Source organism: Macaca nemestrina, chromosome 15, assembly GCF_043159975.1.
Source record: "Macaca nemestrina isolate mMacNem1 chromosome 15, mMacNem.hap1, whole genome shotgun sequence".
Taxonomy (NCBI): domain Eukaryota; kingdom Metazoa; phylum Chordata; class Mammalia; order Primates; family Cercopithecidae; genus Macaca; species Macaca nemestrina.
In genome coordinates, this window is record NC_092139.1 from 58,226,970 (window position 1) to 58,254,638 (window position 27,669).

Sequence of the window (27,669 nt, forward strand, 5' to 3'; positions counted from 1 at the left end):
CAAAAGCTGCATCTGGCCCCATGTGCACATATCCCTGGTGCTTGTGTGGGTGGCAGGTTCCTGCCCACGCAGCTCTGTCAGCTTTGGGAGAGATGGAGGTGGTGCTCCCCAGGACCCTCACACCTGGGTGATGGTCTCCCTTCCTAAGGGGATCAGTGAGTGGCCACAGCGCTCTCCTTCAGTCACTCAGATGGCCACTGCTGAGTATTGCCTGTGGCGGGGTATGTAAGGCAGGGCCTTGTTTCTAATGGGCCGAGAAGGTCATCTTGACCATAGGGTGCTGGCAGCAGAAGATTCAGTCTGAGGTTCTCCCTTTTCAGTCCCCAGTTATGCCCCTTCCTCACATTGAGGATGAGGGGCACTGATACAACGGTGTGGCACGGAGGGAGGCTTCTGCCAATCATGGAGCATTCTATGATGTCATCTTCATCTGTACCATGGTCTCAGGGGTCTGTATCCTTGTGATCCCCGTGTCCCAGAGGGAAGGCCAAGGCTCAAAGAGGTTAGGAAATAAATTGTCCCAGGTCACACAGCTGGTACAAATCTCAATTATGCTCCAGCTCTGCCCAAATCCCAGGTTGGTAGTCTCAACTGCTACACACTCCACTCTCAACACACGCCTTCTGGCATAACTAGCTTTGCTGGCTGCTAGTCTGAAAAGGAAATGGAGGTGTAGCCTTCCCAGTTTTCCAGGTGTGATGTTCTGGGACAGAGAAGGCCTTGTATGCCCTCTCCAGTGCCCTTGATTGGGATTCCTGGTACCCACCACTCACCTAGGTAGCATCAATCAGATTGTATTTTGGTCTTGGGAAAATGAAACTCAGGTCTTCTCTCTGGAGGGGAAGGTGATTGGTCCTAGAAAAGAACGGGAGGGCAGCCCGTGTGTCCGGAGGCCCCTACACTGCCAGTATGTAGCAGACACTGTCACAAGCCCTCCCTCTGAAGCCCCACCACAGTCCTCAAGGGGGATATGGGCTCTAACCTTCCCATTCTACAGATGGGGAAACTGAGGCTCGGGGAACCAGTACTTTGCCTGATGACAGAGCTGGTCCACAACAGGCCAGAGTCAAAGTTCAGGTCCGAGTGGCTCCCCAAGAGGCCAAACGCCCAAAACACACCCATCTGGACAGTGGCCTCTTGAGGAGTTGCCTGTATTTTTTTGCCCAGGCTGCTGTAACAAACATCACAGACTGGGTGGCTTAAACAACAGAATTGTACTTCCCACTGTTCTGGAGCCTGGAAGTCCCAAATCAGATGTCAGCAGGACGGGTTCTTCTGAGGTCTCTCCTTGGCTTGCGGGCAGCTGCCCTCTTCCTGAGTTTCCCACGTACGTGTCCCAATCTTCTAATAAGGACATAGCCATCTAGGATCAGGCCCACCCCTAGTGACCTCATTTTAACTTAACTACCTCTTTAAGGATTCTATCTTCAAATAGTCACATTCCGAGGCTTGGGGATTAGGACTCCAACATATGAGTTTTGAGGGGACACAACGGAGCCCAAGTCACTGTCCAAGCTAGTGCAGCTCCCATCCCTGTGGCCTCCCACCCCCTTGTGCAGATACACTGCCAAGCCCCTTACCACCACCCAGCAGAGTTGCCCTCAGCCACGCCCACATCTGTCTGTCTGTTTGTGCGCCCGCATCTGTGGGCCCCACATCAGTGCTGTGTTTGATCCATGAAGGGTTCAAGCTGCGCATACATGGGCAGTGGGTGTCCAGTATGTGGACCCCTTCTTCCCAAGGCTACAGAGAGCCCAGCTGGCATCTGCACAGAATTCAGACTTGGTAGTGTCGGCTGAGCTGGGGATGCTGCCCACCACCAGGATCCTGCAGGCAGAGGGCAAGAGGACCTCTAAAATGAGGAGCTCTCCAGCTGGGGGCTGTGCACCCCCCACCCTGCCTGTCTGCAGCCCAGCCATGACTGAGTTGTGAGAGAGACCCAGAGAGGCTTTGCCACTCAGCCCCGGGGCTCTTCCCCTGTGTCGAGGAACTCCTTGGGAACCGGCATGCGCCGGTCAAGTGGGAGTCAGTGGGGCCTGCCAGGACAAGGACCTTAGACCAGGTGAAGATACCTGGCTGGACACGGGGGACCCCAAGGTGGGAGCAGAGAGGATCATTGGAAAGGATGGCATTGGTGAATGTGCTCACACACACTGGGGGGGGGTGCCGCTAGGGAACTGTCAGGGATATTTGACAGGCAGATTTTCAGACTAATGAAGTCCTGCCTGAACCTACCTGAGGGTAAGAGTCAACCAAGTGTGTGCAGCTTCTGCTACCACAGCACCGTGTCCCATAAGCAGCCCACTTAGACTGGCTGCCCCACTGTGAGGAGCATGGCCACTGACAGCCTTTGGTGCTAGAGCCACAGCCCGCTCTCCCTGGGGCGGCCCTAGCTAGTAACCAGGCCAGTCAGAGGCACAGGCCTGGCCTTTCCCACCCAGACCAGTTCTTCCCACCAGCACCCTGGGCTTAGAGGTGCCCAGAGGTTGCCCTGCATCCTGAAGGCCCCTCCTGCCCAAGCCCACAGTCTCCACGGCTGGTTCACAGCATCACTCCCACCACAAGCCTCTCCGCTGCACACCTTGGTGCTGCTCCCTGGAGAGCCTGCCTGCGCCTGCCTCCCCGGGTGAGGTCCAGGGAGATTAGGACTCAGGTGTTAGGAAGGTGAAGCCCAATCTTGAAAAGGTGAAAAGATAACCATGAGCAGCTGCAGCCTAACCCATGTGACTCCCGCACCATTGAAACCAACAATCCATCTTCTAATTGGAGAAGCCCCTTGCCACAGCTCACTTTGAGCCCTTCTCACAGATGACGGACTCAGCCTCTTTCAGTGACTGGCTCCGTGGCTCGGGGCCCTTGCGTTCCCTTAGGCTCCTGCCTGCTGGACCCACCATATTCTTCCACAGCATCCATCTACCCTCTTCATCCCTCCCGACATAGAGGCCCCTGCGCTCGTGAAGCAGGGTGCAAGGAAAGAAGCACACTTTGCTATGTGGCAGCTGCAGCTCTGTTTTCAGCCCACACGGACTCATTTTGATGGAGACAAGTCTGACAGGCTTAGAAAATTTACTCGGAATCCTCAGCACAGTGCAAACTTTTGTCTCCTTCTCTGCAAAAAAGAGGAGGCCTGTGTTTGTCTATAGAAGGCCCCTGTTAGCAGAGCCTCCAAGGAAGGTCATAGTGGATGTTTGGGGTAAATGTTTGCAGAACCATGATTTGAACAGCGCCAAGGTAGGTGATACTGTTTTTCATTCTGTGATTTCCTGTGCAATTAAACTCTCTTAATCTTCACTTGCCTCTCACCTGTGAAACAGATCTCCTCTGAACTAAGACTCATCTCAGTTGTTCTAGGAGCAGAACTGAACTGTGATAGTGCAGCTAGAAAATACTTGCTGCTTCTAAGTTATGCACCAAAGAGAAAAATAAACACTTCTTAGCTTGAATATTACAGAAACAAATTTAACTTCTTGGAAGACGAACCAGGCCAGAACTCCCACTCACAGTGAAGCCACAGCTCCTGAAGAATGGCCCTGGAGGATATGAAATGACAAAGAAGTCTCGAGCAATTGGACTACTCTGGGGGTCAGCTTCTGCTCTCTCCACAGCCCAGGGGTGTTTTTGGTGCCCTCCTGCCGTGATCCCAGGTGCAGAGAAGGCCGCAGCGGTGCAGCTCCCATAGTCTCTGCCCACCCACCCCCGCAAGCTGAGGCTTTTCTAGCATTCATTCAAGGCCTTCCAGACTCAACTTTCCAGTAGAGAGCTCACATTCTTCCGGCTCATATCTGATAAGACTAAGGTTTTCTACCCCTGAGGAGCGCCCTGGGTACCGCTGCCCTGGAATGCCAAAGGTCAACTCTGAATCTTCCCAACAGCACCCTGCCAGGAGATGGGCATCTGGCAGATCCAGCACCTTGGCCTCTGATGCAGTGGGAGCCCCTTCTCAGCCCATGCATGACCCATGACCACACCCTGCCTATCTTTCAAGGCCAGCTGATACCCACCTGCTCCAGAAAGCCTTCTTTGACACTTCCCCAGCCTGCAGGAACCAGGACCAATCCAAATTCCAGAGCCTCTAGCATCAGGCCCCATTGGCCACTCAAACCCAGCAGAGGGTCATGCAGGGCTGACTCCTAACCACTTACCACATGCATTGTGGTTGCAGACCTGCCCAGTGATCCAGCTGCTCTGAGCTCAGAGGTTACGGTGTCAGTAAGGGAAAGGCTCCTTCCATGGGGGAAGACAACGACCAGGCAAACCAACAGACAGGCCAGCAACCACAGAGAATGGGAGGACTCAAAGAGACAGGCAGCAAGGGAATGGGTGCCACCAGGCTTGGAGGTGCCACTGGAGATGGTCAGGGGGTGACTTTAGATGTCCCCAAGCCAACTCAGTTGCCATTGACACAAAAGTCCTGGAAAGATGAGAGGCTTAGGCTCTGGTCTATCACCCAGATATGCCTGAAGCCAGCCCAGGTTTGCTACTCAGGACACTCATGTGCTGGCTGGCACCCCTCCCAGGTGCCTGGCAAAGTCATGGCCAGAACCCACTGCCCACATTCCTCTTTTGGAGACTGCCAGCAGAGGCCGCATGGGCCTTGTGGAGATGAGACGTGGAATTTAGGATGACTGGGCTGATGGCTGACCATGAGTTCAGGCTGCCACAGCAGCACAGTGACAGATGCCAGAGCTGATAGCAATAACTGACCATGCAGGCGAGGAAGAAGATCATATCTGCGTGTCATAAGGTCTCGGGTCATGCTCTGGAGATGCATCTCAGCCAGGAAGTAGTTTCCAAAGAGCACAAAGTGAAAACGGCATAGGGTCAGTATTCGGTTTGTAATTTTGTAATGTGGAATGTAAAAAAGCTATAACAATGTAATATGGAAGAATTACATCTTCTAATTGATATCAAAAACTATGTTGGGTTTACAACCCTGCACATGATACACCCACTGCCATCTGTACAACAACGGCACAGTCTCTCTCAGTGCACCAGGGGACCCCATTCCACAAGGGGGTTCTCAGGGTGCTTCGCAGCAGGCCACACTGCAACCTGTGCACGAGGGTTCCAGCTTGCTGGCTTTTCTATCTGCTATTCTTATTTTCATCTTCTGGAGGCCAGTGCATCAAGTTTTCCAATTGTTCCTCAGTCAGTCTTTGTGTAGGGCCGCCAGTTCCTTCTCTGATTCTTCCTTCAAGAATATTGACGAAATCATCACCAGGCAGAGGCGGCCCATCCCCCTCAGGAACCCTTTACTCCCGAGTCATTGGCAGGAAAATATTAAAATCATTCATGCATGCTTCCCATGGCTTTGCTTAAAATGCATCGATTTCTTTCAGGCGTGATTGCATTTGTTACCTCGGGATAAATGCTCATTGATTGAAGCACCTGTTTAAATCTCACCCTACTTCTAGCCCTGCCCCCAGACCTGTCTTTGCATTCAGGGAGCGCAGGTGAATTAGATATCTTTATGATGGAACTCTGCTGTAATGTCTACAATGAAGTGGAGGAAAGGCCTTCATTAAATGTTTGTTGAATTTAATTAAATTGAATTTGCGATTTTATGCATAGCCCGTCCTCTCCAGGTGAGTAATGTGCTAAGCTTGTCCAAACCAAAATGAGAGGCCTATCTCAGAGTGAGTAAGAACTGGGAGCTGGGAATGAAGGTCAGGGCCTTGGTAATGAAGAACTGAGTGAGATGTTCTTGGATTATCAATCCTGGGGACTGCTGTCTCAGTGACCCTTTCCATCATCTGATGATGACACTGGCTGCCTAGGCCAGCACCTAGGATGTTGGAGTAGCTTGAGATCACCCGTGTTCTGGGATTGAGATGGAGCAGGGACCCTTCTTGGGGCCTGCTGGGCCCGCCAGTTACTCCTTCCCGAAAGCATGGAAATAAAGGAAAATCCTGAGTTCCTTCGAGGGACATTCCAGGCACCCAGCTAACCCTGAGAAGTAAAAGAGCAATTTGATAAGCAAGAAGGTTATAGTGGCTTAAAACAGTAGCCAATGATGTTAGAGTCATGAGAGTATTTGGTTTCCTATGGAAACTAAAGATAACATCTTAGCATATGTCCTTGCATTGTTTTTCAGAAATGTGGAACCCCATCCAGTGGGTTCACTGGCACACAGACCTCAGACAAGGGGGAGCTGAGGACTGGACTCTGACCACCGTTCTTCGTTCTAAATTTCTTCCTGAGGGCCAAGAGGAGGTCACGTCCACCAGCTAAACCTAGCATTCTCTTCTGCTGTTTACAAAATTTTTAGACAAGGCTTTGCTTCCTTAAACAATTGCAAGTTTAAAAATCTTTGAATCCAGCCATCTATGACCTGTGGGCCCCCGCTTGGAGATGTTCCACTTTCTTAGGTCAAGCCAATGTACAGCCTCCAACTCTTGATTTATGTCTTTGCCTGTGACCTCTGCCTCCCTCCCTTTAAAAACTCCTACCTGTAAGTCACTGAGGCCAGGTCTCAAGCATGAGCTGCCCTGCAATCATTGCCTCACTTTCTCTCACCGCAGCCCTGAGGTCAGCTTTGGCTTTGCTCTGCTGCACTGGTGGACCCAAGGTCTGTTCACTAATGGTCAGCCTAGGGTCCTGCCTCCAGCCCTGATTTCTCAGAGGTTAGACTTGGACCATCCAAGCCCCTTGAAAGGAAGTGAGCTTGTTCCAAGATGGCCGGAAAGGGATTTCCAGTTTGAGCTCCATAGGCGGTTCCTTCAGCTATCTCTGTGGCTCGCAGACAAAAGCCGGCCCAGGGTGAAAGTGATCCTGCCAAGCTGAGACACTCAGAGAACAAAGGACATCTTGAAGGTGAGCGCCTCCCACTTCTCCTTGTGATGTGCACACATTAGGGGAGAATACTAAATGCAATGACGGAAAAGGATGGAGACGCGGTGACCACGGCAATGAGATCAGCAGCCTGCTACCCCATGTGGAGGCTGCCGCGACCTCTGAGGCACACCCCCGTTCCCCTACCTCTGAAAACTGGACTCATGGGGATACTCAACACCCGAACGCCCTCCTCACAGTACAGCAGGAATCTTCCCGGGTGCCGCTCGCATTCTCTAGAGGCTGATTTTGCATGGCTCTCTCCACTCGTCTGTTCCGCTCGAACCGGGCGATGAGGAAGGCGGCTCTGACCTCCTCCGCCGCTCTTCAGTGGATCCATCCCTGCACCCAGCTGGCACAGCAGATAGTTCTTCCTTAACTTTACTCTGTGGGGGTTTCACCCTTTTCTTTTCAATAAATGACTCAGAAGTGAATGTTTCCCACTGGCGTATTTTCTCTCTCTCTCTCTGTTTCTGTGTGTGCCTGTCTCTCAGTCTCTCTCTCTCTGTCTCTGTCCCTCTCTTACACGGGCACACACACATGATCACACACACACACACGATAACAGAGTTACACATATGGCTATCAAAGTTCTGTATACAAAGCTTCCACAGGTCCTGCAGAATAGAGCCCTGCGTCAGCCTGTGGGCAAGCCCGTCGCACTGACCCAGGCCAGCCTCAGGGCCAGCCCTCTCTTGGATGCATCCTAACTTCAGAAAGGGCACGCTGGCTCCTGCGCTGTTGGACGCTCGCAGGGCCCTCAAGCAGTAGCCATCCCACAGGATAATCAGAGACTCCAGAGGTGGGAACACAGGGCTCAGGGGGCTGCGTCCACAAAACTCTGCTGCTGGGTGTACTCAGTGTCCTGGCTCGACTGACACAGTCCTTGCTCAGCTGTGTTTTCAAACTTCATGCCCTGGGCTCACTGGTGTTCAGCATCCAGATTCCCCTGCGCTGGACGATGACAGCGGGTTTGCCATGACTGCTATTGATGAATGAAAGGATGAAGACCGCCACAGGCCTGGGCACAGAGGAAGGAGGGGAGTTCTGAGTTTGGAGGCAGCTTCGTGAGGGGTCTGCATTTACCTGAACCTGTGTTCTGGCATGGATAGGCACGAGGCTAAGAAGGTCAGCATGTAGCAGGAAGCAAACTGTGAAGTACCTCTCTGACCTTTGTGAATTACCACAGTTAGGGGTCCACCCAGAAAACTGTGAAGTACCTCTCTGGACTTTGTGAATTACCACAGTGAGGGGTCTATGCAGGAGTACTGGTCATTCAGAGACTCAGCTCAACCGCAGACCTTAGTAGTGTGCACCTCAGAGTGAAGCAGAAAGGCCCCAGGAGAAACCATTGCCAGCTCTCAGCCTCCTGCTCCAAGGAGGAGATGTGTGGCTTCAAGGGGTGCTCAAGGCCTGGACTTATTCCCTCAGGGCATAAATCTGGGGCCTCCTCAGGGCATCGGTCGGGGGCGGTGTCCGCACATGGAACTGAAATCCTAATTTAGGCTCCCCAAGAAGCCCCTCTTGCCACATGTCTTCCCTCCCACCCTGGGTCTTACAAATTCTCCAGTGTGGCACACCCTGTTCTGCCCTATTTCCCAGCTACCCTCACAGGTGTATCAGAGTCAGGTGTGTCCCCAAAGGCCCAGGCAAATGCAGACCCCTCACGAAGCTGTCTCCAAACTCAGAATTCACTCCTTCCTCTGTGCCCAGGCCTCTGGTGGTTTTCATCCACTCATTTCATCAATAGCGCTCATGGCAAATCCGCTGTCATCGTCCAGCCCAGGGGAATCTGGGTGCTGAACACCAGTGAGCCCAGGGCATGAAGCTTGAGAACACAACTGTGAGAAGGAACACAAGCACAGAAGGTGCAGAAGGTGCATCCTGTGACCCATTTAGATCTGGTTCAAAGGAAGAAAAGCTAGACTGTAATGAAGCATAGGCAGGTAACAAGAGCTGATGCAGTGCTGGAGAGTAACACGCAATTCAAGGCAGGGCTTCTCTCTGCAGAAGGCAGTTCAGAGATTTCCTAAAGAGCTAAAACAATCCCACAACTGGGCAACTACCCGAAGCAAGAGAAATGATTGTATCAAAAGGACATCTGCTCTTGCACTGTTCACAACAACAAAGACATGGAGTCAACCTGAGTGCCCATCGATGGCTAAATAGATAAAGAAAATATGGTGTGTCTACACAATGGAATACTAAGCCATAAAAAAGAATGAAGTCATGTCTTTTGCAGCAACATGGATGGAACTGGTGGCCATTATCTTAAGTGAAATAGTTCAGACAGAAAGTCAAATACCGCATATTTTCACTTATAAGTGGGGGCTAAATAGTGTGTACACATGGACAAAGAGTGTGCAGTGATAGACACTGGAGACTCAGAACGGTGGGGGGCAGATGGGGGAGGGGGATGAGAAATTACTTAACCAGTACGATGTGCACTATTCGGGTGACAGATAAGCTAAAAGCCAAGACTTCACCACTATACAACATATGCGTGTAACAAAATTGCACTTGTATCCCTTAAATTTATACAAATTAAAATTAAAACCAAAAAGACAGCAGTTCTTCCACAGGAAGGGAAGGGACAGCGTGGCAATCAGCAGAGGGGTCCGGGGTGCTGGCAAGGCTCCCTTTCTGAGGCCAGGAGGGCACAGGTGCCTCCTATTTTTCTTAAACTGTGTATTCCTTATACACATTGCTTCTATGTAGGATGTGGCTCATGCTTTTAAAAAATCAAGCCATAGATTTAGTGTGTGCCAGGCACTCTGCTGGGCTTGAGGATTAAAAATATTAAGAAGGCATAGCCCTGTGCCCAAGGACTCATATGTCCACATCCTTTCATCTGTGTTGTGCCGCTGCTCCAATCACAGGCTCCAGGGTTAGAGGAGGGCTGGGATCCCTGCTACCCCACTCACTAGCATCTCTGGGCCTGACTTCCCTCATCTTTCAAGTCTCCAGGCACAGATCTACTCTGAGGAGTAAATAAAGGGATGGGGGTTCCGGCTCAGCACAGGGCTCTCCGGGAAGGCTGCGGTCTCCACCGAGGGTGTCCTTAGGGTTTCTAATTCAGTCCTGCATCATGGTCCTGGACTTAACTGCAGCTCCCTCTGTATTTTAGGATTCTTTTTTAAAACAGACCTCGTATTTTATGCATTATTTTGCTCAGCATTAGCTATTTGGAAAGCAGGATAAGTGTTATACACGTATATTTAAATATGATTAAAGTTGATCCTCTCAAAAAAACGACCCTGTGAAGCAAGCAGGTAGGGCACTATTTTTGACACTTACAAGCAGGGAAACTGATGTGTAGGGAGACTAAATGGAGGCTCCTCTCAGCAGACAGGGTGTCCCTCTTTTTACAAAGGCACAATGCAGAGACCAGAGCCTGCTGTCTGCATCTGAAAATTTAACTGCAAGGTTAAAAAGAAGTAGTTTCAAAGGTTCAGCGAAGGAAGCCCAGCCATTGCATCCATTGGCCTTGAATGCTGGCCTGTCAGCAACGTGTGGATCTCAGAGTCTCCAAACAGGGGAACTGGAAACCCCAGCTTCACTTAGAAAACAGGGTTTTTTTCACTGAAAAGAAAAATCTCCTTGGAAGTACTTTTTTGTGTGACATTGCTGTAACAAACTTCTTCCTTTAATCTTTGAGAAAGAGAAAAGTGTGCTCATTGCAGCGGCAGCAGAAGCCAACACGCTTCTCAGCAATGTCTGTCCCCACAGGGAAGCATCATGTTTGATTCGATTGTGCCAAGAAGAAATGGGGAAGGGAGCCAGCGGGAGTGGCTGGGGCCTGGCTCCTGCTTGGCATTCATGCCACGTGTGGCTTCCTCAGGGGGCCAGACCACTCTGAGATGGCTTGACCTCAAGAGCAATTGTGGTCCTGAGGGTGATGGTGGAGACACAAAATGGCATCTTCCGCTCCTCTTTCACGCGGATGTTAGTGAGATAAAACCAGAAAATCAAAGAATACATTCAACAATTTCCATTTCCTGATAACAAGATTTCTCCAAGTGCAGGTGGCCAGTGTTGGCACCAATGGTAGTGGCCGTCAATGCCCAGCCCATGATCCTCAGGCTCCTGTTTCCAGGGGGATGAGGAGTAATGCCCTCGGCTATGCCCCAGGGGCTCCCCTTCACCTCTGCAGGGCTCAGGGCAGGCACAGGACCAGGGAGTTGCCATCGGGAGTAGCCTCAGCCAGTGGTGCTGGGAGTCGTGGGTAGTCACCAGCTTCCCAGTAGGACAGAGCCTCGGCTGTCCTCGTCTGTCACTGGCTCTTTCATGCAGCCTCTGCTGGCATCTTCCCCTTCGGCTACCAGTGCTTCCTGGGATCACCTCCCAAATAAATCCCTGGCATGTGCGTCCCTGCCTGGGGCCTGCCAGGTGGGCATCGCAGGCCCCTCCCTCCCCCTGCTCTCCACTGGGAGGCCCCTCTCAATGCGCCCTAGGCCATCTTTGTTCACACTCCTGCCCCGGGGCTTGGTGAGATCTAACCTTGAAACCCTGCTGATGCTCCTGTCTCTTCATGCTGTGCCAACTCCCCTCAGTGGGCAGTGGGGCCCCTACATCGGAGTTTACACCGTGGCGGCTGTAGACCTGAAGTCCCTTGGCTCAGGTTTCCTGGGGCTCCCGCTGGCTCCGCCTCTGGCAGCCTCCTGGCTTCTAGTCCTCACGGAGGCAGCTGGGGTAACGTCTGCTTCTGCTGATTTGTTGTGGACCTAAAATTCACCCTCTTTAGTGCGCAGTGCTAAGAGTTTTGATAAATATGCACTGACATGGAACCACCTTGACAGTCAAGATACGAAGCTTCGTCACTCCCCAAATCCCCACATGCCCAATGCAGTCAACCCCTGCCCCACCTGTAAGCGGCGGCACTGCCTGCCCTCTGCCCCCACCGTGTGGGTTTCCAGAGTGTCCTGTGAATGGAGCTGCACAGAATGCAGCCTTCCAGCCTGCTTCTTACCCTCAGCCTGCAGCCACTCATCCAGCTTGTGGTGTGCATCAACAGCTCCCCCTTTTGTATTGCTAAGTAGCGTTGCACACGGCGGGTGCAGTGGTGTGTCCATGCCCTAGTGGGAGGACATTTGGGTTGTGTATTCGAAGTTGGGGCAACTTTGAATAAAGCTACTATAAACAACAGTGTGCATGTTTTTGCGGGAACATAAGTTTCCATTCCTTTAGGTGAAATACCTGGAGTGGGATTATTAACACCTTTTTAACTGACTCCCATCTTGCCCTGTGCCACTTCCCAGTTCCTCACGTGTGCCTCCTGGGACCACTATTTCCCAGCCCTTGTCTGAGATCTGCTTCCAAGGAACACCAAGCTAAGACAGCAAGTGACCATCGGGGCCTTGAGGCTGCACTACAGCTGGGGCTCAGGAGCGGATAAATACCATATGAGGCCCAGACTTATGATTCCCCAGGAAAAAGAAGTTCCTGAGTCCCAGAAGCCGATAGCTGTCCACAGCAAACCGGCCATTTTGCACAGAAAAATTCACACCAAACTCTGAAATATTTATTTTTATTTTGTTTTATTTCAATAGGTTTTTGGGGAACAGGTGGTGTTTGGTTACATGAATAATTTCTTTAGTGGTGATTTCTGGGATTTTGGAGCACCCATCACTCGAGCAGTGTACACTGTACCCAGGGTGTAGCCTTTTATCCCTCACCCCCCTCCCACCCTTTCTCCCAAGTCCCCAAAGTCCATTGTATCATTCTTATTTTTTTGCATCCTCATAGCTTAGCTCCCACTTATGAGTGAGAACATCTGATGTTTGGTTTTCCATTCCTGAGTTACTTCACTTAGAATAATGGTCTCCAACTCCCTCCAGGTTGCTGTGAACCCCATTATTTCATTCCTTCTTGTTGCTGAATAGTATTCACATATATATATATATATATACACACACACACACATATATAATATATATATATAATATCACATTTTCTTTATCCACTCATTGATGGGCATTTGGGCTTGTTCTAAATTTTTGCAATTGCAAATTGTGCTGCTGTAAACATGCGTAGGCAAGTATCCTTTTTTGTATAATGACTTCTTTTCCTCTGGGAAGATTACCCAGTGATGGGATTGCTGGATCAAATGGTAGATCTAGTTTTAGTTCTTTAAGCAATCTCCACACTGTTTTCCATATTGGTTGTACTCGTTTACATTCCCACCAGCAGTGTAAAAGTGTTCCCTTTCCACCACATCCACGCCAACATCTATTTCTTTATAATGGCCATTCTTGCAGGAATAAGGTGGTGTCACATTGCAATTTTGATTTGCATTACCCTGATAATTAGTGATGTTGAGCTTTTTTCATATGCTGGCTGGCCATTTGCATATCTTCTTTTAAGAATTGTCTATTCATGTCCTTAGCCCACTTTTTGATGGGATTTTTTTTTTCTTGCTGATTTGTTTAAGTTCCTTGTAGATTCCGGATATTAGTCCTTCGTTGGATGCATAGTTTTCAAAGATTTTCTCCCACTCTATGAGAAAATCTTGTTTGTTTACTCTGCTGATTATTGCTTTTGCTGTGCAGAAGCTTTTTAGTTTAATTAAGTCCCAACTATTTTTCTTTGTTTTTGTTGCATTTGCTTTGAGATTCTTGGTCATGAAGTATTTGCCTAAGCCAATGTCTAGAAGGATTTTTCAGATGTTATCTTCTGGGATTTTTATTATTTCAGGCCATAGCTTTAAGTCTCTGATCCATCCTGAGTTGGTTTTTGTATAAGGTGAGAGATGAAGAACCAGTTTCATTCTCCTACATGTGGCTTGCCAATTATCCCAGCACCATTTGTTGACTAGGGTGTCCTTTCCCCACTTTGTGTTTTTGTTTGCTTTGTCGAAGATCAGTTGACTGTAGGTATTAGGCTTTATTTCTGGGTTCTCCATTCTGTTCCATTGGTCTATATGCCTGTTTTTATACCTGTGCCATGCTGTTTTGGTGACTATGGCCTTACAGTGTAGTTTGAAGTCAGGTAATGTGATGCCTCTAGATTTGTTGGTTTTGCTTAGTCTTGCTTTGGCTGTGGTGGCTCTTTTTTGGTCCCATATGAATTTTAGGATTGTTTGTTCTAGTTCTATGAAGAATTATGGTGGCAATTGATGGGAATTGCATTAAACCTGTAGATTGCTTTTGGCAGTATGGTCATTTTCACAATATTGATTCTACTCATCCACGAGCATAGGATGTGTTTCCATTTGTTTGTGTCATCTATAATTTCTTTCAGCAGTGTTTTGTAGTTTTCCTTGTAGAGGTCTTTCACCTCCTTAGTTAGGTATACTCCTAAGGTTTTTTTTTTTTGTTTTGTTTTTGCAGCTATTGTAAAAGGAATTGAGTTCTTGATTTGAAGCTGTTTGTGTATAGCAGTGCTACTGATTTGTGTACATTAATTTTGTATCCTGAAACTTTGCTTAATTTATTTACCAGTTCTAGGAGCTTTTTGGATGAGTCTTTAGAGTTTTCTAGGTGTATGATCATATCAGCTGCAAACAGCAACAGTTTAACTTCCTCTTTACGATTTGGATGCCCTTTACTTCTTTCTTCTTGTCTGATTACTGTGGCTAGAACTTCTAGTAGTATGTTGAGTAGAAGTGGTGAAAGTGGACATCCTTTTCTTGTTCCAGTTCTCAGGGGGAATGATGTCAACTTTTCCCCATTCTGTGTAATGTTGACTGTGGATTTGTCATAGATGGCTTTTATTACCTTAAGGTGTGCCCCTTCTATGCCAATTTTGCTGAGGGATTTAATCATAAAAAGATGTTGGATTTTGTTAAATGCTTTTTCTGCATCTATTGAGATGATTATGTGATTTTTGTTTTTAATTCTGTTTATGTGCATATCACATTTATTGACTTGTATATGTTAAAACCATCCCAGCATCCCTGGTTTAAAAAACGCTTGTTCATGGTGGATTATCTTTTTGATATGCTGTTGAATTCAGTTCACTATTATTTTGTTGAGGATTTTATCATCTGTGTTCATCAGGGATATTGGTCTCTAGTTTTCTTTTTTTTGTTATGTCCTTTCCAGGTTTTGGTATTAGGGTGATCTGGCTTCATAGAATGATTTAGGGAGAAGCTCCTCTTTCTGTATCTTTTGGAATAGAGTCAATAGAACTGGTACCGATTCCTAATTCTTCCTTGTTTTGTTTTTGTTTTTGTTTTGAGACAGGGTCTCCCCCTGTCACCAAGGCTGGAGAACAGTGGTACAATCTCAGCTCACTGTAGCCTTGACCCCCCAGGCTCAAGCAATTCTCCCACCTCAGCTTCCCAGGTAGCTAGGACCACAGGCACATGCCACCACACCAGCTAATTTTTGTATTTTTTGTAGAGATGGGGTTTTACCATGTTTCCCAGGCTGAGCTCAGGTGATCTGCCTGGCTGGGCCTCCCAAAGTGCTGGGATTATAGGAGTGAGCCACCATGCCCAGCCCCAATTCTTCTTTGAATGGTTGATAGAATTCAGCTGTGGGTACACATGGTTGTGGACTTTTTTGTTGTTGCTGGCAATTTTTTAATTACCATTTTAATCTTGCTGCTTGTTATTGGTCTGTTCAGAGTTTCTGTTTCTTCCTGGTTTAACCTAGGAAGGTTGTATATTTCCAGGAATTTATTCATCTCCTTTAGGTTTTCTAGTTTGTGCATGTCAAGGTGTTCATAGTAGCCTTGAATAGTCTTTTATATTTCTATGGTATTGGTTGTAATATCTCCCGTTTCATTTCTAATTGAGCTTATTTGGATCTTCTCTCTTCTTTTCTTGGTTAATCTCACTAATGGTCTGTCAATTTTTTATCTATTTCAAAGAACCAACTTTTTGTTTCATTTGTCTTTTGTGTTTTTTGATTCAGTTTCATTTAGTTCTGCTCTGATCTTTGTTATTTCTTTTCTTCCATTGGGTTTGGATTTGATTTGTTCTTGTTTCTCTAGTTCCCTGAGATGTGACCTTAGATTGGTTATTTGTGTTCTTTTAGACTTTTTGATATAAGCATGTTAGGCTATGAACTTTCTTCTTAGCGATGCATTTGCTGTATCCTGGAGATTTTGGTAGGTTTTGTCACTGCTGTCATTCAGTTCAAAGAATTTTTAAATTTCCAACTTGATTTTATTGTCGACCCAACAATCATAGAGAAGCAGGTTATTTAATTTCCATGTATTTGCATGGTTTTGAGTGTTCCTTTTGGAGTTGATTTCTAATTTTATTCCACTGTAGTCTGAGAGAGTACTTGATATAATTTCAATTTTCTTGAATTTGTTGAGACTTGTTTTATGGCCTATCATATGGTCTATCTTGGAGAATGTTCCATGTGCTTTTGAATAGAATGGATACTCTGCTATTGTTGGGTAGAATGATCTGTAAATATCTGTTGAATCCATTTGCTCTAGGGTATGGTTTAAGTTCATTGTTTCTTTGTTGACTTTCTGTCTTGATGACCTGTCTAGTGCTGTCAGTGGAGTATTGAAGTCCCCCACTATTATTGTGTTGCTGTCCTCAACCAGCTTCCACACAGCCCACAGCTCAAAAGGCTGGTCTCACTCCCACCATGCCCCCAACAACAGCACCAAGTTGTTCCAGGTGGCTGGTAAGCAGGGTTGAAAACTTGCCCCAGGCTAGAAGCCTCCCCACTGAGAAAGCAAGCTGTCCCATGGAACCTGCAGTAGCTATTCACCTCCTTCAAAGGGTCTGTGGATTCTCTTGGCTTTTCTGGTATGTTTCTGCAGTAGTTCTTGGAGGAAAAGTTCATGATGTGATTATCCATAGGCTGCTCTGTCTGTCTGAGCAGGAACTACAAGTTCTTCATGCCTCCTCTCTGCCATTTTTTTCTGGTCTCCAAAAAAATATTTTTTAATCTACAAATAGAATTGAGACTAATAAGCCTTTTAGATGTAGGTTCTTAAGGACCTTAAACCAAAAATCACTAAGTCCAAACCCTGACTATCTAATGAAGACCGAGTGGCCCCATCCCTCATATGCTGCAATTCCTTTTTTTTTATTTTATTTTATGTATTTGGACAATTTGGACAATGCATGCTTGCTGTTTTTAACATTCTATAATTTGGAGAATGTGAAAATTCCTCATAATCTCACTCTCAAAGACAACATCCATGAACAGCTGTGCACAGGCAAGCGCCAACGTTTCCTATGCATATCTACCGATTTTTCACTTTAAAATAGTAAATAAATGACAGACGTTTTCTCCTTATACCTACGTAGAGCCCTTCCCTGTCAAGGCAAATGGATGAAGGCATTTTTGTTGCCTGCATCTCATCCCTCTGCACTTCCCAAGATTGCCTTGTTCCATTAGAAAGGAGGAAAGGGGTACAAAGAGAAACAGGAATGTCTTTTATTTCTCAGCATTATTCAAATAGATTACTTCCCTCACATATAATCCTAGGGGGAAATTGCCAATTTCCGTGTTTGTGGAAAATCCATTTTCACAGGCTAACCTTCTCCAGCAGGTGTGGGCTGCTGCTGGCTCCAGGCCATCTCTGTCTTCCACCTCCCCAAGTTTTCCAAGTAACCAAGCCCCACCCTATGCCTTGGCTAGGAACTGGCCCATTCTCTTCCTGCCACCAGCCCTCTAGGAAACTTCCACAGGTGCCCAGGTCTCCTGGGTGTAGAGAGCACAGCCTTGCTCCACAACCGCCAGCTCATGCTGAGAGGAGACGCTCAGGTGGGATGGAGCTCTCTGAGCTGGTTCTGCAGGAGCTGAGCTGGCTGCCACCATGGAGGCCAGAGTCTAGCTGGTGTGAATCCAGCAGAGCCACCCCCAACATGCCCCTGAACCTTGTTCCCCTCTCTTCCCTGTAGCTTTGTTCATCATGTGCAGATGGATGTCTTCAGACTAGAGTATCTGCTCCATCAGGGCCTTCTGCCACCAGGGGATATTCTGCTCCTGCCCATGCACCACAGCAGCCACCAGCCACCCCTGGCTATTGAGCACTTGAAATGTGACTGGTGCACCTGTGAAACAGAATGTTTTCTTTAAGCAACCACATCCTGCCAGTGGGCAAAGTATGGGACAGCGCAGGTATAGACAGGAAGGTGGAAAAACGCATCTCAGGAAGGGAGAACCTTCATATGAGGCAAGGAGACTGCAGCTTGGACAAGCCCAGGGTCAGGAAGAGGGCCTCCTCTTCCCTCTGCACACCAGCCTGGGTCATCTTAAACCTGCAGCGAGGTGGGCCCTTGGCATGGGGAATGCAGGAGTGCAGGGTGAAAAGAGGGCACGGTGTGGGGCCAGCCAAGGCTGAGGAAGCCGCCAGGTGATGCAGAGCTCCATGTCGGCAGGGCCCATTGACTTGCTCTGGCAGCCTGCTGGGGCCTGGGTGCAGGTTCAGATCACAAGTGCAGGCTCAGAGAAGCAGGGAAGGAGGGTGTTCCTCGATGGCAGTAACTCCATGCTGTGTAGCTCACTCTGGAGACAGCACAGAGCCCACCAGGTCCAGCGTTGCAGGTGTGTCAGCCTGAGACTGCAACACCTCTGACCACTTACTCAGGGAGACTGAGCTACTGCTGTGGCCCCAGTTCCTCTCCCCATGGCTGGAGGGTGCAAAGCAGAGCCAGGGCCGGAGCTTCATGTGGGACTGGTGACAGTGCTGTGACTGGCAAGCTCCAAGTACCCAGCACTGCCTCTAATTAGGGGAACTTGTCATGTCCCTGGGCCTCTCTGACTTTTAATTTCATCTTCAAACTGTGGCTTGTAAATGGATCAAACTTCACAAACTCTAGTGAGCCTGAGAATAACCCAGGGTGCTTGTTTAAAATATAATTCCTGGGTTTCTGGACTGGATTCTGGAACAGAAAAAGAATGCTAATGGAAAAACAGGTGAAATCTGATGAAGTCTAGAGTTAATTAATTGTAATGTGCCAATGTTGCTTTCTTAGTTTTTACCAATGAACGTTGGTAACGTAAGATACTATTAGAGGAAGCAAACTGGGTGAGGGGCGTGTGGGAACATTCACATTATCTCCGCAGATTGTTTATGACTCTAAAACTGGTGCAGAATAAAATGTGTATTTTTAAAAAGCCTGTTCCTCACCCCGACCCCAGCCATTCTGAATTCAGTAGGTTTGGGGGTGGGTCCCCAGGGGCTGTGATGGGAGTGAGCAGCAGACCGGGTTGGAAAAAGCTGAACCCTGTTCCCATGGTGCTCGCTGGAACCATTCCTGGTTCCAGGTTCTCTGAGGTGGCTTTCCACCCAAGCAACAGGGGTACAGCCAGAAGGAAGGCCACAGAGGCCAGAGAGTCAGAAGTGGGCCTGGAATCTGGAAGGGCCAGAGAGAGCCAAGGACACAGGAGATGAGACATCCAGATGTCGGCAAAGAGGGACATAAAGGGGCAGAGCTGGGGACTTGCCTCCCTCGCCGCCCCCTGCATCTGCCATGCACCTGCCATGAGCACCTGCAGTGCACACCTGTGTGGTGTGGGGGGCACCCCGAGCGCCCACCCCCGAGTTCCACAAGTTCCACTCCTGGGAAAACACATAAGGAGCTGGCGGCAGAGGCTCTGGGCCTGAAGTCAGAGCTCAAGAGTGGGTGGAAGATCAAATCCTTGGATGAAAAGGACAAAAATACCAGAAATCTAAGTGTGGAGGCCCCAGTCTGCTGCCTCCAGAACCTCCCTGGGTTGGGACAGGCCACGGCTGAATAAGGGAGTTGGCCAGTGTGGCGGGAGAGAGGCATCTTGGGAGTACCCCAAGCCTCGTGGCACAGAAAAGACCCGTGGATTTGCTCCCAGGACCACAAATGGCCTACACTGCCCTGTGAGGGCAGGTGTGACCAGGACACACCATGGCCAGGAAGGGCCAGGTGAAGTGACCTGGGCCCTGAGTGGCAGCATGGCCAGAACTCGGCCATTCCCTGGGATCTGGAGGGACATAGGAAGTAGGACAAGGAGAGTGGGGCTCTGGGAGGGCAGCCAGGAGGGCAGTGGTGGTTGCAGCCTCTAGGGTGGGTGGGCCCAGAGAGCCTGGGAGGAGGCCCCAGTTCAGCAGACTTTTGCTGGGGAGAGGCAGGAAAGGCCTGGGCTGAAATCCAGGCAGAGCGGATGTTGCCAAGACACTGACTGGAAGGCGGGTCAGCAGGACACAGTCAGATGATTCCTGCCCTTTCTGGGGTGACTTTGCAGCACCTCCTCATAGTGGCCTGAGCTTCTCCATCACCTGCGGTAGAGTCCATGGCCCCGAGCTTGCACACTGGGACTGCTAGGCCTGCAGAACCTATTAGAAAATGCAGAACTTAGGAATCTGCATCTCCAGGGTTGGGGCCCAGGAATCTATTTTTTTACATCCCGAGGTGATTCTAACGAGCTATCAGGTTTGGTAACTGCCAGAAGAAAGGACTTCCAAGTCCCTAGGCTATGGGACCCTGGCCCCAGGGACACAAGCTAGACGCGCAGGCTCTGGTTGTCCCCAGGGAAGTGACCGTTCTGCCCTCACCCCAGGATACCTCACAAGTTTTAGTGCTCAGCCTCTCCCACCTGAGTCCGTGGCCCAAAGTGGTTATAGCCCAAGGAGTTATTGCTGCCATAAATTCAAAAACACGAAGCATTTCGGAAGACAATTTTCTTTTTGATTCCCAGCCAGGCTTCCTTTGGAGAGACGGCTGGAAGTCCACGCTGTCCCTGAGCTGTGTCTCCCTTTCCTTCCTGTGCCACCCCTGCTGTGACCTCGCTGGCGCCGGTCCGGACAGGCTGCTGCTTCCCGAGTCCCTGGAGGCTTCATCAGAACCACTCAGTTTCCCTCCCCGGGCAGCTCCACGGCAGAGCAAACTTCATTAGTTCCAGCACTCGCTCAAGGACTTTCTGTCTCTCCCTTCATGGTCTTGTTTACTTTTCTTACCTTCTGTTTCTATTCTTTTTGGTTTCCACAAAAATTCCTTGCACAACTGGTTTGGTCCAGTTCTGCCATCAGCATCTGGGCCACTGCCTGCTGCAGGGCTGAGAGTTGACACAATCAGAAACAGTGCCCTGCTGGCTGGGGCATAATTTAGTTCAGATGACACTCTGTGGTCAATGTTGTATTTTCCCCTAGATCCTACTGGAGCCACGCAGAGGAAAATCTACTGCATGTAAAGCTAATGACAGGTTGAATACATCAGGAATTGCTGAGTCTTGGTTGGATAATACATCATACGGATGCCTGGCAAGTGCCTTCATTCATTCCTTCACTCATTCACTCTTACAGTGATTCATTCAACAAACTTGACTGAGTGGCTGCCCTGCCCCAGGTGCTATGTTAGGTAGATTCCACCAGAGAGGAAAAAAGGAGCAATGGAAAGGGGTGCGTGTGTGCACTTGTGTGGCATGATTAAATATGGCTTGTGTAATGTATATGATGAAACAAACACGAGTGACTATCTAGGCATAAAGAGGTAGTTGCCCTAAGAGTTGCACAGTGTAATGTTTCATGGGAAAGCATTTCAGAGGGGGCTCTGAGCAGCCCCTGAAGCAAGGGCAGGTCCATCAACCACAGGCAGTCTGTATGTGTGCCCAGAGCAGGATGGGAAGAGGGGGTGGTCAGAGGCTGGAGGCTGGGGACACGTCCATCCCATTCCTAAGCACCACCAGCCCTCCGTGCTCAGCCATAAACTTAACCCCACATCCTCTCCTAAATATCCCAGGGCTAGAACCAGGGCCCTGGCATGTGAGTTGATGAAAACCTTATTAGCTTGATTCTGCACCTTGGAGGCTGGTGGTTCTGGCATTTGCTGAGCAGGTAGGTGGCCATGAGCTGGGACCCAGATGTCCATAAAACCAAGAGCTTCATGGCGAGAGAGATTGTCCAAAGTCACTGTCAGCTGAAAAAAGTGACAAGGGCCCTGAGAGGGCAGATGATGTGCTAGGCCCTGAGAAGGAACCAGGAAATGCTTCCAGGAGGGATGGACAGGGCAGGCTTCATGGAAAAGCAGAGGAGGATGTGTAAACAGCTAGTTAGCAGGAGGCAGGCGAGTTAAGCGGGGCACTTGCTAGGAACAGGGAACCATGGAATGGACCCAGCAGGGAAGTGGTAGACGCAGCGGTGGCAAGAAGGGGGAATTGGAGCTGGACTTAGGGGGCCTTGAGGGGCAAACTAAAGACTTTGAGTTTGACCCCAAGAAGGTCAAGCAGCCTTGGGAAGTGGCTTTAATGGCTGGGGATGGTGAGATCAACAACACGTTCAGGGGTCAGAGTCTTGTGGCCCAGTGGGGTGGGCACAGGGCTGGAGAGGGAGGGTGCACTAAGAGGCAGAGAGGCAGAGGGATATCCCTTGGGGGCATGAGCTAAGACAGGCTGGGAATGTGAATGGAAAGGACGAGGTGCTGGTGAGCCTTGCCATAGCTGAACACAGCCTCGTAGCTTCACTGAAACATTCCTCAGAGGCAACCGAAGATTCAGGGAAGAAGCCATGTCCATGGGCTTCCAGCACCGGATGGATCAACCCTTCAGGCACATATGACAACCTGCTCTGAGGTCCTTCCTACCAATTCCTGGTGGGGCATCTAGGGCCATCTTGGTTTGTTTAATCTGAGTTTCCTAGCTGCCACTAGAAAGTAAACTGGATTTTTTTTTTTTTTTTTTTTTTTTACTTTGGATGATTCAGACTTTCAGTTCTACAAAGGATTGGAGGCTGAGTAAGTGGACTGTCCTGTCCCCATGTGGACAAGTGGCCCTGACACTGCAAGCTGCTGTGTTCTGGAAAAAGGACAAATTATATCCAGGTCTCTATTCAAATCCCACTCTGCTGCTTGGGCGGCTCCCTAAAATTCAGTTCCCCGTCAAAAAAGTGGCATTGTGAGCGCCTACCTAATGGGCCAAGAAGAAAGGAGGAGCGGAGAACAAGCTTGTCACCATCGGGCACACCCGTCGGCATTTTCTTCTCTTCTTCCTAAACACCCAGCAGATGGGACAGCAGCCTCCCCTGCAGCCAGGTGCGTTCTAACCAATAGGATGTGAGCCAGAGAGCACTCTTCCCCTTCTGCAGGCTGGATCCAGATGTAGACACCGAGGCCCTAGAGAACAGAGGAGCCACAAGGTGGGAGAATTCCTGGAAGGGATCGGAAGAGGGAGGACAGCTACCTGCCAGCCAGGACCTTGCATTTTTGACTCTTCAGGGAATAAGCAATAAACTTCTGTATTTGCAACTTTGGACATTATGGGGTCCTTTTGCTATAGGAGCCAGCATTAACCCAAAGGAGACAGATCATGTCATCTGCAGAATCTCTTCCAAGGCAAGCAGCATCAGGGAGATGTGTCTGAACAAAGCAAGGAGATTCAGGACAGAAGAATCTTGACCTAGTCAAGTTCAGCTAAAAGCACACACTTGGGAAAGGAAGGAAGCCCCGAGCTCACAGCTCTCCCTTAAGACAGAACCTTCCTTCTGCCCGGAACCCTTCAGCATTGAAGCAAAGCAACAAGCCCATGCTCGGGAGATCTAACTCCCCAGAATAAATGTCTGACCATGTGTAAGCCTTAATCATCTAATGTGATTAGGGCCAACAGCATGACTTAGCCTAGTGGGGAAATACTCTGAAAAAGATTCAGGAAAACCCAGATAATCATGCCTTGCTTTAACTAGGAGAACCGGAACAGCAGGGCAAGTGACGTTAACTACAAGACCCATGCCCGGCTGTCATGCTCCTCCTGGGAGCATCAGGCACTCACCACACCCCCGCATGCCCTGGCCACATCCACAGCTGCTGCTGCAGATACCGCACATCTGGGCTGGCTCCCCTGCAGTCCCTCTGTAGTGACCCAAGCCAGAAAGATTCACTTCTGCGTGGATCTGCCACCTGCAACAGGGCACATGTTGACTGGGGTTCTGAGCTTGCTAACTGCAGTTGCAATGCAACTGCACCAGCGCATGCAGCACAGTGTGATTCCCGCAACCCGCCTCTCAAACGTTTTCTCCCTTCCTAGCCCAGTGCCAGGGCCCTCAGCAACACTGCAGGGCAGAGGGGTGGGGATCAGCAACTTCTTAATCCTGGGGCACAGGCAGAAAATGTAAGCCAGCCCTGCCCCTGCCTCTACTCCCAAGCATGGCCTGTGACAGCCCTGAAATCCCAGTTCAGCCACTCAATTGCCCTGTGACCTGAGGCAAGATACTCACAATCTCTGAGTTTCTCTCCTCGGAAAAGTGGAGATGATGCCTGCACCTCCTTCCCAGGTTGCTGGGATCCTGAGTCCTAGCCCAGTGCTGCCCAGTATCATTAGCACCCTTACCAGGCATGGGGCCTGACAAGTCACAAATGAGCTGTGTGAGTCACTGTTCCTCTGTGAACCTTGGTTTTTTGTCCTACCCGGTGATGGAATAGGCTCAGCCCTGCCTATCCCTGTTGGTATTGCTGCAGGAGCAGCTACAAAACCCAGTAGACCATTTACTGCCGTGACAGCCTGCCGTCACCCATCCCTAACCATGGAAACCCCAGATGACTCTTGGGGTGTTGCAGGAGGCAGAGGGGCCCAGGTGACTCTCGGTGGCAGCTACAGGAGCCCAGTGATCCCAGCACTCACTGCCTGAATCAAATGTGGGTGTGGAGGATGGACGTGCAGGGATGAGGGCTCTGGGCTCATCGGAGCCTGTGGCCATGGCAACCTCATCAGCAGATCCATGTGGGGATGATTAAGGAATATTTACATTAATTAAGAGTCCAAACATCTTCCTTGTTCAGGCAGGGACCTGACGTGCACACGCCTCTCTCCAACCTCTCAGTACCCTTGGCTATGCCTTGGGCAGGCCTGCTGGGTGCTGGAGCGGGTCCTGCAGCGGAAGGATTCTGGCTCTGCTCTCCAACCTGTCAGAACCTCACTTGCATTGACGCATTTACTTCCACTGCTGTCCCCAACCTTCTAAGTGAGCCATCAGCAGCCTCATGCGCATCATGCATCTGCTTTATTCACAAAACAAACCATCGTTGCTGGGCTGGTTCGGACACCGCCCTCCCTCTTTGACATCATCACGAATAATAGTCACTGTTTCGTTTGAACCAAAATTGTCTAATGTTGTACAAAAATACAGAGTCGCTTTGAGTCTTCCAAGGACATGTGACATCCCAGAAGCTGGAACAAAATCCAAGCTCCAGAGGCATCCCACAGATGACCACAGTGAACCTGGATGTGTGGGGAGCCAGGTGGAGCCCAAGGACTGGGGACAAGAAGGTGGCTTGGAGGAAGAGGATAGGAGCCCTCCTGCAAATACCCCTGACTCCGCAGTGGGGTCTCACCTGAGAAGTCCCCCCATGGCTTCAGCAGGGCAGTTCTTCGTGGAGACAGTGGGTGCAGAGACCAGCAGGTCAGCCCCAGGGCGAGTAGCAGACCCCATGGAGAGGAGCCCGTTGCTGGGGGGTGGGGGAACTTACTCCCCGTAATGGGCATGGTGTAGCCCTTCCTTCCTCTAGGCCCCACCTGTGGCTTCTCTCCGCAGAAGTCCATCCTGCTCTGAGCCTCAGCCACATAAAACCTCCCTCTACACCCACCAGGAGCCCCAGCTCTGCTGTTGGGCCTGCTCTAGCCGCCTTCTCCATTTCCTGAAGACACTGCGGGACCTCCAGTCCCCATTTCATGAGCACTGAGGACTGGGGAGAGCAGCCCAGAGCCGAGTGGGCCTGAGTGCCTGCTGTTCAGCTGAGGTCCACACATGCCCCTGCTTCCTATTTGTTTCCCCAAATTCCTGATTCTTACCTTCCTTGGGGACTAGGGGTGAGGAATGATCCACTTCAGAGCCCAACCCTTGTCAGACAGAGCCCACACCTTGCAGGCAGAAAGGCCAAGAAGGTCCCCAGCCCCCAGCAGGTCAGACCTAGAAGCATACTCGCTGCTGGAGGCCTGGGGTCCTTGGTACAGGGGAGTTCCCTTGCAGTTCCCAAGCAGGAACTGAGCCTCGACTTCCTTCAGCCTACTTCCCTGATGGCTGCCTCCAGGGTGAGGCAAGGCAGCACTCAAGCTGCCCGCATGCAGGAAGCCCTCCACGTGCTCCTGGCTGGAAGCATTTGTGTTGCCATCAGCATTTACATTGCAACAGGAAGACTGCTCCACTGCGGTGGCAGTGGCTCATGCAGTCTGCAGAAAGCCCACTGTTAAATGCCTAGCAATTTGGGGAGCCGGTTGTCAAACTATTGGTAGCTTGAATTCTGCAATAGTGGGAGGGTTTGCACCACAGAAGTCAGAAGATGCTACAAATTGGGATTTGTTGGTGTCTTTTTAAAATTTTCCTTCTGGACTGTTGGTTTACTAGGTCACCCCTGCTCGGCGCCATCAATTTTTTCTTATTTATCAAATTAAAGGAGAGAGGGTGGTCCTAGAATTATCTGCATTGTCTCCCCTCTGGTGTCTCATTCACATTCAGATTCTGGGATCCCACCCTAGACCTCCCAGAGCCAAATCTCCAAGGGTAAACCTGGCCCCTGTGTGGGACTGGGAAAGGTGATTTGTTTTATGCACAGTTACTTGAGGGACCCACTGGTCCACACATTCAGGTGCCCGGAGTCCAGGACTTGAGACTCCAGGAGCCCTCAGCCACGTGCTTCTGCCCATCACTCTCAGTCACCTCTTAGGTGGAGCATTTTTCTTTTCACCTCCATTTCTCAGTCAACAAAGCCTCACTGCTTTGACAGTTCACAAAGAGTCCTAATTTACTGGCTTTTCCTAAGGATGTCCACATTGGCCTAGTAACTCATGGCTTTAAGCCTGAAACAAAAAAGGCACACACACATTTGGCATGTAAGTGGCCGTGAGACCTTCAATGGATGAGTTACACCCTTTCAAAGGTACTCACAGACATCTCAGAGAACAGAGGTCACAGCCATCCCAGAGCACAGGCCTTGGACCCACATCTTGGCATCCCTGGAAGCTGACAAACACCAAATCTCCTGGCCCAGATCTCTTTCATCCAGACCAGCGCGCCTCAAACCTTAACCTGCACATCAAATGCCAGGAAATTGTGTTAAAAGGCAGATATGGTTCACAGGTCTGGGGCAGGGCCTGAGATTTTAGAAATTATCAAGCTCTTAGGGGATGCTGATGCTGCTGGTCCAGGGACCACACATTGAGTCGCAAGGGTCTCTGCTTCACTGTTACCCATGGAACCTTCTGGAAGAGACAGTAAGAGCTCTGACACCATTACAGATGAAAGGATTCACTACATTTTTTATATTTGTTTCTGCTGCCTGCTAACTTCTCTTCTAGGTGTGTCTCAGCTAGGACCCCCAGACTTCAGTTTCACTTATTGATTGCCACAGAACACTTCAAAACTTAGAAGCTTAAACAACAAAAATTAATTTGAGTTGGAGCTCAGCTGGGCAGTTCTTCAGCTCTAGGTAGCGTGTGCGAGAGCTGGTGCACCCCGTGTTCACATACCTGGGGCTTCTCTAGAGAGCTACTGTGGCTGGGAGTTGACCAGACATGTGAGTTCTCTCTCCTTGTGATCTGACCACCAGGGTAGTTCGGGCTTCCTTATAGCATGGTGGTCTCAGACCTGTTGGACCTCTTATATGACAGCTGCCTTCCACAAGAAAGCATTCCAAGAAGACAAACTCCCACGTAGAAACATTGATCAGGTCTCTGCCTGTATCACACTTGCTAACATCCAGTTCTCAACAAATTACATGGCCAAGCCCAGAGTCAAGGGGGAAAGGGCCTACACAAGGGTGAGAACACCGGATGGTGTGGTTCATTGGGGCTGCAGATACAAAAGCCTACCATGGCCTCTAACTTCTGATTCCCACACTGGTGTTTATTCATCTATCCTTATCTGAAGTTCAATTCCCTTAGAAATTATCTCACCTAATAGCTCATTTGAGGGAGTCTTGGATCTCTAGCAATTATCAGAAAACTGCCTTCTGAATTCAGCTTC

The 27,669-nt window shown here is 49.6% G+C and overlaps 1 protein-coding gene across 2 annotated transcripts in view; it reads left to right on the plus strand.

The window, feature by feature from the left end:
• The window catches only part of LOC105486740 (synapse differentiation inducing 1), a 248,122-nt gene that overhangs the window by 202,118 nt on the left and 18,335 nt on the right, over nucleotides 1-27,669 (plus strand). Inside the window, exon 4 of one of the 2 annotated variants that reach the window (XM_071079747.1) lies at nucleotides 6,095-7,247. The exons of the other annotated variant lie outside the window; for it this stretch is intronic. Coding sequence (XP_070935848.1) covers nucleotides 6,095-6,169 — 75 coding nt within the window. The 3' untranslated portion in view covers nucleotides 6,170-7,247. Of the gene's footprint in view, nucleotides 1-6,094; nucleotides 7,248-27,669 lie in introns of those variants that run through there. 2 annotated transcript variants of the gene reach the window in all.